The sequence below is a fragment of the Emys orbicularis genome, chromosome 5 (genome assembly GCF_028017835.1).
Source record: "Emys orbicularis isolate rEmyOrb1 chromosome 5, rEmyOrb1.hap1, whole genome shotgun sequence".
NCBI classification, from domain to species: domain Eukaryota; kingdom Metazoa; phylum Chordata; order Testudines; family Emydidae; genus Emys; species Emys orbicularis.
The window spans coordinates 13,907,709-13,920,909 of NC_088687.1; the positions used below are offsets into that span (position 1 = coordinate 13,907,709).

General features: G+C 41.2%; 1 protein-coding gene across 2 annotated transcripts in view; it reads right to left on the reverse strand.

Annotated features, from left to right (window-relative positions):
* SLC4A4 (solute carrier family 4 member 4) overlaps nt 1-13,201 on the reverse strand; it is a 224,516-nt gene that overhangs the window by 63,045 nt on the left and 148,270 nt on the right. For both annotated transcript variants that reach the window (XM_065404796.1, XM_065404797.1), the window contains exons 8-11: nt 11,845-11,932; nt 9,972-10,126; nt 9,072-9,185; nt 7,213-7,387 (exon numbers count right to left, since the gene is read on the reverse strand). In XM_065404796.1, the coding sequence (XP_065260868.1) occupies nt 7,213-7,387; nt 9,072-9,185; nt 9,972-10,126; nt 11,845-11,932 (532 nt within the window). The remainder of the gene's footprint in view (nt 1-7,212; nt 7,388-9,071; nt 9,186-9,971; nt 10,127-11,844; nt 11,933-13,201) is intronic.

The window sequence follows — 13,201 nt, forward strand, 5'->3', positions numbered from 1 at the left end:
CAAATAGCAGCCATGGTCTAGCTCCTGCAATTGGACTGTTCACATTAGTGGATCCAATTGCAGGATTAGGACCTACTTTGTATGTCTCATTCATAGTTCCACTTTACAGTGTGGTTATACTCTGAGCACTAATTGTAAACACTGCATCATGGGACTCCACTTTTATTCCCTCAGAATGACTCCACAGATGGAATGTGTTCCTTTTCTAGGATATTTTTTAAAATGGTAAACTGTCCCAAGGATCATAAGTCAAGCCATGTTTTCTTCCCCCTCCCCCTCTCTCTCACATTCTCAGGAACATTCTGCAATCACAGCTTGGGCCCTGATGCAGCAGAACACTTGTGCACATTTTGTCCCACTGACTTGGGGTAGACTTAAGGGGAGGATTTAAACATGCTTAAGTGCTCTGCTGAATCAGGACCATAGTTCACAATTCTGTTAATGAGGCACATGCCAAAATATCATCAGGAGACATGATGATGGTCCCTGGTCTTGTAATGAGCGGCTTGCAGACTGACCCTTGTTCCATGCATCTCAGGCTGCAGGATGAATGTGCACCTGACGCCTCACAGGGAGCTGATCTCCTGAGTGCCGGTGGTCAGAATATTTATACTTCAAAATTCTGACAAAATATTTGAGGCGCGGTGGTGATGACAGAAGAGGGGGTGGGAGTCTGTGCAATCCCCCCCATCCCCCCAGTTTTGAACCAGTCCTACTGTGGAGTCAGAAGACAATATTTGAAGTAATTTTTCCTTCCATAAATATTACCATAGACTATTAAACCATTATTTTCCTGTGTAATGCAAAAATCACCATCCCCAAAATTAAAAACCAAGCTTTGTATAAGGTAACGCATCAATCTCTTTTCTGATGGTAATCATGCTTTAGTTGCCAAACACAGCATTACTTGGAATGTGTGAGCACCAAGAAAAAAGAGGTTTAGAGATGCAACAACATGATTTAAAGATAAAGGAAATTTAGGCTGGACATCAGGAAAACCTTCCTGAGAGTGAGAAACATTAGACTGTAGAACAGAATTGCAAAAGGGAGTAGAGGAAGCTCCATTGCTTCTGACACTTAGATATAGAAAATGTATTGTAGGAAACAATCCTTCCCTGCCTGGAGGATGGTTTAGATTACGTTCTTGGTCTTTTTCATCTTTAAATGCTAGTGGCAGGCATTAGTGGCTGCACTCTCTGACTTCATTATTGCCCAGTCCTGCAAGTTATTGTGGCTGTGAGCAATTCTACTGAAAAATTTATAGCAAAGACTCCTTGAAAAGCAGACGGGCATTACAAGGGGTCCCGGGAATTTATGAGTCTTTGTCCATTTTCTCTGAGCGGCTCGTGAGAATGATACAGTTCCTCTCAACAGAAGGAATGGCATTTGTACAACTGATTTCTCTTCTCTCATTCAGCACTAATCACAACAAGAGCATCACAGCCCACGGCATGGATTCCAACGCATCTGGAATTTCTTTTCCTCCACATTCCTTAACATGGCTGTAATTAAGAATAGTGTGTTTTCTTAGAAACAAAAAACCTTGATGCAAGGTTCCAAAGAAAGATTGGCCATATCTGCTATTCCTTTCTGGCCAGCTCCCTGGGTCAAACGCTACAAGCTGTGATGATAAACACTGATTCTGAGTATCAGGCCCCGTGATATTATTTAACTATCCGCAAGAAACAAAAGCCATAAATTGTAACAATAGGCATGCATCTCACTTCCTGAAACATAGTTTGTATAGGTGACAAACTACTGGAAAACTCTCAGGGCCAGATCCTCAACTGGTGAACATCAGCATAGCTCCACTGGAATCAACAACGCTACGGCAGTCGATGCCCCAGCTGACAGTCTGACCTAGTCTTGATGCCTGTAATAGGGAAATAAACTTGGAAAAAAGTCCTAACGTTTGACAGATGGTTTCCTCTACTCCTCTTTTCAGGTAGCCCAGACAGATGGAACCTCTCTCTTCTAAAGAATCAATTCCCACAGCAGTTTCTGACCCATAACACATTTGGTTTTGATAATAAAAGGTATTGCTCATGCTCAAAGGTTTCTTACTGAAAATAAAGCTTCCAAATATTTACTCAAAGTGGCCCAGGGCCTTACTGACAGCAATTAGATCTGCACTTTCTGAGAAGTAAATGAACCTGTAGCCACTTCAGAAACTTTAAAAGTTTTAGGGGGGTATTCAAAAGCACTCATATGTTGGCCTGGACTTTCACCCACAGAAGTCAATGACCATCGACTTTAGGAGGACCCAACGTTGGGCCAGGGCTTCGTGCTTTTGAAAAATCACCCCCATGGTAATTGAAGAAGCTTTCAGCACAGAGAATGCTCCACTATGCCTCTGCATTCCAAAGGAGCCAAGGGAACTGGAAGGCGGCATTTTGCTTCATGTGGAATCCTACGATTTGACCAGTGGATGCACCACTCTTTTCAAATAATGGCACGGTCTGCAGCTTATCTAAAGTGTGAGCAGGTGGTGACAGACTGCTTTGGGATGTCTGCCGAGACTCTCTAGTACTTGATCCGCCAATGCATGATGCCCAGGCAGATTTGGGCAGCTTCGGTTTATTGGAATAATGTTTTTTTGTGGAACAATCTCAGTAATGATTTTCCTGTGCTTTGTGCCAAATTTGTGAAATAAAATTAAATGTCAATCTACTAAAGGTATCACCAACCCAGGCTGCTGTGCACAGTACATACAACATCCTTTGCAGTGTCAGTGCTTCATTTCTGCAGTACAAAAGGCATGTGTCTGGGAAAGCCCTGAGTGCATTAAAATGCGTGCATAGGGAGTGGCTGAAAGATTGACTGGAGAATGATCCAATTAGATGTTGAGCAGCTCAGAGGGTCAGAGTACCGTGAAAGTGTGTTACTCACTGAGCAGTAACAGAGTTGGAAAGAGCAATCTCAGGCCGTTTTCCCATATGGTTCACTTCTATAACTCAGGAAGATTGTGGTGAGGATGCTCTAATTCAAAGCAGAAACCATCCGCTCCCTTCTTGCTTCCCTGAACCAAAACCAGCTGTGGCTTCCGTTGTCCTTTTCTGTTTTGGTGAGCTTCCCAGCCGCTCATTTAGACAGAAGTAATCTCCAAGTATTCAGAGACAGGCAAGCATGGATCTCAGACAACTCCTTGGCCTGTGTGGTGGTGCTGCTCAAGGGAATCTGCAAAGCAGGGACAGCCCAGAGAATGAACCTAGTTTCTGAAGAGATAAGAGGTTGTACATTGACTTTGCCCCATGCAAGTGTTGGTGTCAATCTGCTCTGCCATGCACTAGCAGAGTCCTCGCTGGATGGGGAAGGAAGATGGAGAAAGTGAACTGTCATACTTTGGGGACATATTCTCCAACAGAATGACCCAAAGAAACTTATAAAAACAAGTGTTCAGATTGCTTCTATTTCTCTTCTCCAACTCCAGGCAGACAGCAAGACAGAATTCTGGCAGAATGAAGTAAGATTGCAGACTTTTCCCCATTCAGTTTGCATGCTGGAAATCAAGCCAGCAATGACACCATCTAGAGATGTTAAACTTAGCATTGTGTACAGTAGCTAAGAATTTCATACAAATCCATGGAAGGGATCCTGGTCTTCTGAGTTTTGCCAGTACTCACTCAGGATAACTTGGGAAATCTATTAAAGGCAGAGAACACTTGGAGAAGTGAATTACACTTCGAATATCGGAGGCTGTGTCCACACTAGCAATTTTCTAAAAATACTCCAACAGCATATGAACCCTGGTGCGATTTCACTGGTGGCAGCATTAGTGTAGAGAGGTAGCTGGTGTTAATACCACCATGTTGTCCAATCCTGTTCCGAGTAAGTCTAATGATTGTTAAACGCACTAGTTTCCCACCATATGTAGGAGTGCAGTGGTGAGAGGTTTTTAAAAAGTGCCAGTATAAACAAGGACACACCACACATTCATGGTGATCTCCCAGCTCTGGAAGATGTAAGGGTGAAAGCGGTATTTGAAAGACAAGCAAACAAATGAGAGAAAGCATCACAGGACTCAGTCATGGTTTCTCTCTGCTTCTCCTGGAATTCTGTCATAAGATGCTCCATTTTATTTACATTTGCCACAGAACTGCTGTGTTACTAAACCAGTATTTTAAATGCAGGATACTAGCGGGTTCCTTTTTCAAAACTAGAAGTAAATCATTTCGCACTGAAAAGTGCAATCTGGTAGATATTGCCTTTCTATGGGCATCTTCTTTGTCACAGCTAGATTAGGCATAACACAAAGCAAGCAATAAACTAGTGCACCGAAGTCTCTTTTCTTCCCTCTTTGTCCTTCTTCACGCCGCCTCTCATGCCCAATCATGACTTCAGATTCTCAGAGACACTTGTGAGAAACAAGACTGTCATGTTCATCAAACAAATTCCAGATTAAATCAGAGGAAGGCAGCACGCTCAGATATAAAGAAGATTCACAAGGTTCCTGAAAGAATAACATTAGCCCAGCCTGCAAGATGTTAAACAAAATGTGTTTATTCATCGTTCTCTGCACCTGGCAGCCTCAATATCATGAAAGATAACAACGGGCTCCTACTGGAGAATAAAGATGATCAACTTTTCTTTTGGAAACTTCCCGCATTCTATCACTGCTTTGTTTCAATGTCTCACAGACTGGGCCCCAGGTGGCAGAAAGTCTCTCAGGGAAAAGGCAGAGGCAGCAAAAAATGGCCACACACTCTGCATGGGGACAGAGTAGGCCCAAAGGCGGACAGCAAAGTGTGGGATGGGAGCATGGCCAGGGGAGCCAATTCAATGCATCTCCTCAGCAGCTCCCACATATGGGTCTTCTATGAAGGCTTTGGAGATGCCCTTCTGTTGATGGAAACCTCAGAGCAGAGTGGCAGTGGAAATAACTCTCTGCCCCAGACCCAATCAGACCCGACACTGAGAAGTTATTACCCAGTTACCAAAATTCATTGTGAAAGCACAATAAACTTACCCAAAAAATCACAACCTTACATCAGTAGCAGTCCTCAAAGGATGGACAGCACACAGTTATTGCTGCTGTTGTTTTGCTTACCCAAAATGTTATTTTTTTATTTGCTAATGGAATGGTAAATCTAGGAGTTGTCCAGAACCTATCTGTAATGAACACGCGACAGGTAAGAGGGTTTTTTTTAATATCTAATGGTCATTAGCATTTTCCATCAAGAACCTTCATTGTGGATTTCTGAATTTTGTAGCGTTTAAGTTTTGCTAATGCACTTTTTGTTCCCTGGGTAAAAAGTTAAGCATTAACCTCAAAGGTTTTTTGCCTGAGTTAAATAAATGGCTGTGCTGATATTCTTCTCCGGTGCATTAAACTCTCTGGGGAATCAGCATCCCTTTTACAGGAAATTTCACCTTCTTCTAGAGTAGAGCATATGCCACAGGATCATTGCTCAGCAATTGTAGAGAGATGATCATTGGTGGTCGTGGGTCCTTCTCTTCTATATCTATTTTCTCTTATCAATTTACCCTATGGGCCTGCGGTGGAGATGGGCTTTTGAGATTAGTCAGATTTGTATGAAGAAAGGAAGTTTGATGTTCTTCCATCTGAAGAAGTGAGGTTTTTACCCACGAAAGCTTATACCCAAATAAATCTGTTAGTCTTTAAGGTGCCACCAGACTCCTTGTTGTTTTTGTGGATACAGACTAACACGGCTACCCCCTGATACTTGATGTTCTACAGGCTGCTGTATTTTATTTGGTTCTGTAATTTATGGCAGGGGAGTCTAGAACCTTGGCTAGGCACCCCTTGGTATTTGTTTGTTTTTAAATAAATCTAAGTAAATAAATAAATTCATTACTGCTATTGTAAATTTAATTATTGTTAGGGCAATCAGAGCAGCTCAATGGGCATTATTTAATTGCAATTGAATCTAAATAAATAAAATAAATATTTGTGGGTTTTCAATTTTAAAAAGGCCAAAGGAAAATTAAACACAGTTGAAATGTGTATAACAAAAATAAAAATATATATAAAACAAAAATAATTCTACTTTAACATTACTGTCTATTGCTTATCTTAGACCTAAGTGTACTTACATTTCAACTGTGTTTAATTTTCCTTTGGCCTTTTTAAAATTGAAAACCCACAAATATTTATTTTATTTATTTAGATTCAACTGCAATTAAATAATGCCCATTGAGCAGCTCTGATATATATATATAAATATAAAACAAAAATAATTCTACGTTAACATTACTGTCTATTGCTTATCTTAGACCTAAGTGTACTTACATTTCAACTGTGTTTAATGTTCCTTTGGCATATGCATATTTTATATATATATATATATATATATATATATATATATATATATATATATATATATATATATATATATATATATATATATATATATATATATATATATATAAAATCAAGCCACATCCTGACATTATCACTTTAATCCTTACTCATGCAAAACTCCCACTGACTTCAATGGAAAACTGCCTGAGTATGCAGTAAAAGCATCATAGAATATCAGGATTAGAAGGGACCTCAGGAGGTCATCTAGTCCAACCCCCTGCTCAAAGCAGGACCAATCCAGACAGATTTTTGCTCCAGATCCCTAAATAGCCCCCTCAAGGATTGAACTCACAACCCTGGGTTTAGCAGGCCAGTGCTCAAACCACTGAGCATCAGGATTTGACCCTTTTTTTATTATAAAAAGTTAATCATTCTAAACAGCTTACATTTTGCCTGTAGTGTCTGTCTCAAAACATGTTTTAAATTATTCCTCAGTCTACCTCCTTATCCCTTCTGTTCCTGGTGGACAACCACACAGCAGTGTTTTTTTGAGACAGACAGAAGACCCAACAAAGTTAAGCATCAGGCAGAACATGCCCTGTTAAGCTCTGATGACATGGGAAGTGTGCATCAGAATTAATACACCTAGTTCAAATTAAATAATGCACAAAAGCAGTTAGCACACTTGAAGAGCACCAGTAATTTTGATACAGAAATGGCCTCCCCTCTTTCTCTTGCCTATTGCTCGAACACAATTTAATATAACTGCATCTGCAACTGCTAAAAGAACAGAAGTACAATAACAGGCACAGAAGTGAGGGCAATTTTAGTTAGAGCAGCGGGATAAATCTTGTGCTAAGTAAGCATTCTTTATACATGGCCCATCTGCTTCCCTGAAATGAGGAAAATTGGGCCTACATTGTTTGTATGAGTTCGAAATTATTTCTAACCTGCATGTTGTCTGTAGCGTCACCAAGCAGACCTCCAAAAGTGATAGCATTGGTCACTGTGGCCAGGTAGATGAAGAGAATGGCTGAAAGAGCTTGGATATTTAAAGCATCATAGAAGTCACTGGCGAAGAAAGGTATTTTCCTCTTTATGTCTTTGACTAAACCACCACAAAATCTGAGGAAATAAGATTAGGCAAGAGAAGAAGGTGGTGAAAAAAAAAGTCTTACAATAACATTTACCATGATGAGGAACTAATCGGGGACATCATCAAAAACGAGGGGCTATGCAATCCGAAAGGATATGGGTCATTGCAGTTATTTCTACACAAGGCATAAATCGATGGGTGTTTGAGTCAGATAACTGCTAAACGGAAAATGCCTCAAAATATTCACCAGAAGTAGAATTGGGAGTAAAACGGTAAGAGGGGATCACAAGTCCAATGGCTCCTCCTTGATTTGGAGGGCAAGGTAAACTCAAGCAATAGGAAGCACATCCTTTTTAAATAATCAGGAACGGAATAGAATTTGGTTTGTATACGTTTCCGGTGGGCACTGTACAGAGGACAGGGTAAGTAACTTCACACTACATGAGTGACTTTGGTATCGATGCCCATTGGCATCAATCACCCACTGTCAGCATGAGAAACACAAATCTCACTTCTTATCCTTTCACATATAGTCCACCAACACCACAACCTCATCGGAATAATTGCATTTGACCCATCTACCTTCCAAACTATTTACTGATTGGAAGATAACCAATCTGTAACATTCTCAGGCGATTCAGACACAGCACATTAAAGAGATATGATGATAGACAGGCACACAGGATTACTGTTATGGTTCTTTATGACAACATGAATTTCTTGCCTTTCTTAGAAGGAACATTAACTCTAACTTGTAATTGCAGGCTTTCAGCTTTATTTTTTTTAATACCTGCAAACATTCTAATAATGTTTTAACTGATATCTGACTTATAACCTTAACTTTATATCTCAGCAAAGTTTTATATTTGGGAATTGTCTTAGGATCTCAAAGCACTTTATAAAGCACCATGTTACTAAGAAATAGTAATAGCCTGGAACCATCATCTCAAAAACTGAGGAATGTTACTTCAGCTTCCCATCCAGTCTGACAGTCTAGCGAGTGGGAAAAGAGAATAGTTTTAGATATCTCCCTGAGCTACACATCACAATTACAGTAAAACACTACACTGACTGAGTTGCTGAACTGAACCAGGCCTAATTCTACATTCTGTTACATTAGATTGATACCAGCATAACTCCATCGAAACCAATGGAGTTCACTGGCACGAAACCGAAGTAACAGAACAGGGAATCCGGCCTCATGCGACATTATCTTCTCTGTTTCTGTTCTATTAAATCTCTCTTTTGGGCTCTTCTACATTGTAATGGGAATGTCAGGAAACAGGATCTCTCTTTTATTGACAATTGATGGCTTTGAACATTTATTTTATAAACTTGTGATAGCTTGCAAACAGCTAAAACATTTCCACAAATATGAATGGAAAAGAATCGTTATTTAGGATGTACGCACTTCATAACCATCAGCGTAATTTCACACATTCATAGGTCAAGCATTTCACAAGTGACTAGCAATTTGGGGGTTCTCATTGTTTGAGTCTCCAATCTAAGACACCTTGAAGGGGTCTGAGTTACAGAGGGCTGGTGCTTGGGATCCTTTAAAAGTTCTCAAGCTGGGAACCCAAAAATCACAGGTCACTTCTGAAAATGGTAGCCATGTGCATAGCAGGTGAGAGCAATATTATAAGATGCAAAGTAAAAGGGGCTAAAAGGGCAAACCATCATGCTGAACAAATCAGAGAGTTCGTCACTGACCTGCCAGTTCGTTGTAGTTCTTCAGTGTCACCGTGGCCCCCACCTCCATGGCCCCCATCATGAGGCGTGTCTCCATTCATCTGTATGTTCTCCGCACCCGAATACATGTTTTTCCTATGCAGAAAGACAAGTCACACTGAGGATTCACTATGTTCCACACTATAGGACAAAAATCTATACCCAGCTCCATCACACAAGCCTTATATGTCATGTCCTTTTTGAAGTGGTGGCACATAAAACAACACAGAATGCTGCTGCTATACAAGCAGCCAGACTGGCATGCTGCAGATAAGGGATTAACTCATTGCATACTGGAAGTTGTAAAATAAAATTCAATATTGAGCTTAACTACAGTTACAAATGGCTTGCTGTATTAGGACACACAGATTCTCCCAAAGAAGTGCTGGTACAAGCACAGTGCTCCAGGGACATTCCCCACGGGGTTATTAGCAAAGACCTAAAATTATAGCGTAACAACATTCTCAGACACTGCTTTCAGGCACATTCTCTTCTACCGTCTCATGTGGAAAATTCAATGCTAAGGGGAAAAAATGACAACTCCTCTGCTCCCTTCCCATCCCTCCCCTTCCACTGCACTGTTTGCACTTGCAACCCTCATTCACCTGCCTTCGTTCCTCAAGCTCGGAGAGTAAACGCTGTGGATCCAACTTACGTGGCCAAGCATGTTTTCCTCAAGATACTCAACCCCAGTTGCCCTGCACTCTCATATAACTGAGAACGGGAGTCAGCCCTGCCTACATAAACATCACTTGCTTTAATGTAACACATGTTCTTGGGTTCAACTTATCGCACTCCCTTCATCTTCTCTAGTTAACACGCCGGCCCAGGATATCCTACTCTGTTGTTACTGACATGAGCCCTGCTACTCCCTGCAGTTACCTTTTATCAGAAGATGGGAGAGATTTGGGGGGCTCTATCCTGATGGCAGGGTCCCACTCCCCAGGTGGAAGCACAATGACTTCATCCAGAAACTCATCGATTCCAGCGATCAGGTCCTGCCTGTCTTTGGCTTTATAGGCAATGTCATGGAACACCTGCAGGAGAAGCAAAAATCTCAATGCAGCAAGAGTTTTACTATTTTCTACAGCCAAGACTTACAACAGATCTTTCAGAAAAGCTTTAATACACTCAATACACTACAAAAAAAATATCAGTGGTGCTTGGGCCAATCAGATATGAACCTCAGAGCAAAGCTGGCCAATGTTTTTTGAACAAAAAGACTTTAAAACAAAAAGGGCCTTAAAAAAAAAAAAAAAAAAAGCCCTCCCCCCCAAAAAACGCAACTTTCTTGACATGCTTTGTTTTTAACAACATTTTTATGAAAAATGTTAGCAAAATTTTTCATTTGCCACAAAGCCAGTTTTCAGTAGCCAAAAAGTTTCAACAGATTTCAGTAATGCTTTGTGTGGGGTCGGGGAAAGGTCACCCAATTTTAAAAAGTCAAGAAACCAAAAAAAAAAAAAAAAAAAAAAAAAGGGGGGGGGGGGGAGGTCAGTTCTGAACCCTATGAAACAGAAACAACTTCAACATTTTATTCAGCATTTTTAATGAAATGTCTTCTGGCTACCTCTACTGATAGAGTCAGAGAGTTTAAGACCAGAGAGACCACCAGATCACCTAGACTGACCTCCTGTATACCACAGGCCACCAATACCACCCACCATCCACACACTATACCCAGCCATCGAAACTAGACCAGTGTATTACAGCCCACAGGAGACTAAACTACTGTGGGCCATAGGCAGAGAATAGAAGGGACTGAGGTGCACCAGTGTCAAAGGTCCCTGCAACACAGGGAAATAATTTAGTGGGCCAACTGGAAGTAAACGAGTGAGGCTGAAGCCAGTGGTTAAAGAGAGACAAAAGAATACTAAGATTTATTTTCATAAACATATTTTGAACCTTTCAGAATGACAATTCAGGTTGGGGTGGGGGGAGAGATCAGCATATGGAAGTACTTGAAAACTAGTGGACTTTAAAGAGGCATTGGCGGAATGAGAGAGAGGGCACTTGGTGCATGGGAAATTAGGAGACTGTTCTGAGCACAGGGGCGGAATATAATAAAAGACAGAGTTTGAAGTGGGTGAATGAAACCAAGGGAATTGTCAGAGAACAAAGGAGCACAAGAAGAAAGAGAAAACGCTAAGATGTTGGTGATACAGTTGTGCAGAGCCCAAGAGACACTGAGAAGAAGCATGTTTAACTTAATGTAGATAGCATCATGTCACATTATTGGTGTGCATTATTAGAAAGTAATTACTAGGTACAAAGGGGTAATGTACAATTATTAGTTAAAGCAGTGCTCTGGGACACAGGGCAACACATGCTGGGTGTAACTATTTCGACAATAAGATGCACTGTCAGAGTTGCTGTGGGGTACCTGTGATCTTGGAATGTGAATAAAAAAAATCAGTTTATAAATTAACTCCAATGTATTTGAAAGAATTACAGATTACAGGGAAAGACGAAGGAAAGAAACACGTTCTAGTTCTACACATTTACAGAAGTGTGGAGGCAGATTAAATAATTAAGAAAAGGAATTTAAAGATAATCAGAATTTGATATCTCAGCTGTACATAAAGTCAGCACTCATGGATCCACCACCCAATTTGCCATCCAAAGCAGCCTCGTGTACGGTACTGATATGTGGAACCCAAAAAGTTACTATACAGCAAAACAAGAGGATGGCTACCATCTAGGTTGATGAAACAACAACAGAAAACAATTGGACATTGTATGCAAAGATGCCTACCTCATCGGACATCAAAGTGGCAATGGATCGACCTATCTCATGGTAGGACTTGGCTTTTCCCTTCGGACCCAGCAAAATGAATAGGAATCTGACCAAAAACAAATGGATCGTTACCATCCAGGACAGCAAACTGTATCATTTACTCATTGTACCATAAATTCGTCTACAATCAATAAACAGCGTGAACACAGAGATTCATCTTTACAAGGATCATACTGTAGTAGTTAGAGATGCAATCCATTCCACTTCCCTGTAAAACACACAGGATGTAATCAGATATTAAGCGTGAGATTTTCAAAAGCAATCAGCATTGACCTAACTGCTCCCATTGAAGTCAGTGGTAAAACTCTCATTGATTTCAACGGGACCAGATTTAGGCCAGCACTGGGCACGTTTGAAGACCTCACTCTAAACCCACAACGCAGTTGTATTTCATCAAAAAAACAAGGTGAATCTTGTTTCAGTGTACAGTAAATTCAGGTAAAAGTTGCACAAAATATGAGGAATCTAGGAAAATTTGCAAAATGCATTATTTTAAGCTTGGGTTTTCAGAATTGCAGAGTCACCACTGCTCCCACTGATTTCAACGGGAGCTCAGCCCCCTTCATAGTCACGCCATTGGCCCATAGGAGGAATGAGACTAGGCCTTTGTGTCAACAGCATAACTAGTGTGTGTCTTCCTCTGAGATTCACACACTTCAGTTAATCAAAACTTGCTACCCTAGGAAATTAGGGGATCCAATTCTTCCTTCAGTTATGTGGTCCTCGGAGTCTTTCCTCTAAAGACCTAGGTCACCACTACACACAGACACCTTGGCTCAGATATCAATCAGGTTTCTTTGTATTTTCTTCATCAAACCAGTGCTGTGATGGTGCTACACAGAGGGGTCTAGCAACCAGCAGCAACCCCTGCAACCTAATTCATGAGCCAGGTGCAGGCAGCTGCTAAAATGTAATACTCCTCAAATGCTCAGAGACCAGGAACATGGACTGATCACGTGCAGATGCTGTCCAAGTGTGATATAGCCTAGAGGTTCCCAAACTGGGCTCTGCAGACCCCTGGAAGTCTGGAAAGCCCTTGCTAATGGTCTGGCTGGTCACATAGTGCTGGCCCCTTTTTATTTCCAGCTGCTAAATTCCCTTAGAAGCACAGCTACATTAAATACTTTGCCAACATTATTCCTATTCCTAACTAATCCGGTCAATGATGGGTGTCGTTGCTGCAATGGCTGGGGAAGGGATGTAAAGAGTGTCCCTCAATTTGTGTGACCCAAGCAAGGCAGAGTTCTAGCCCCTGTGCTCCGGGAGGGGTGCAGGGACTGCTCACTCCCTTATCCCTCAGAGCTCCCCCGCGCTC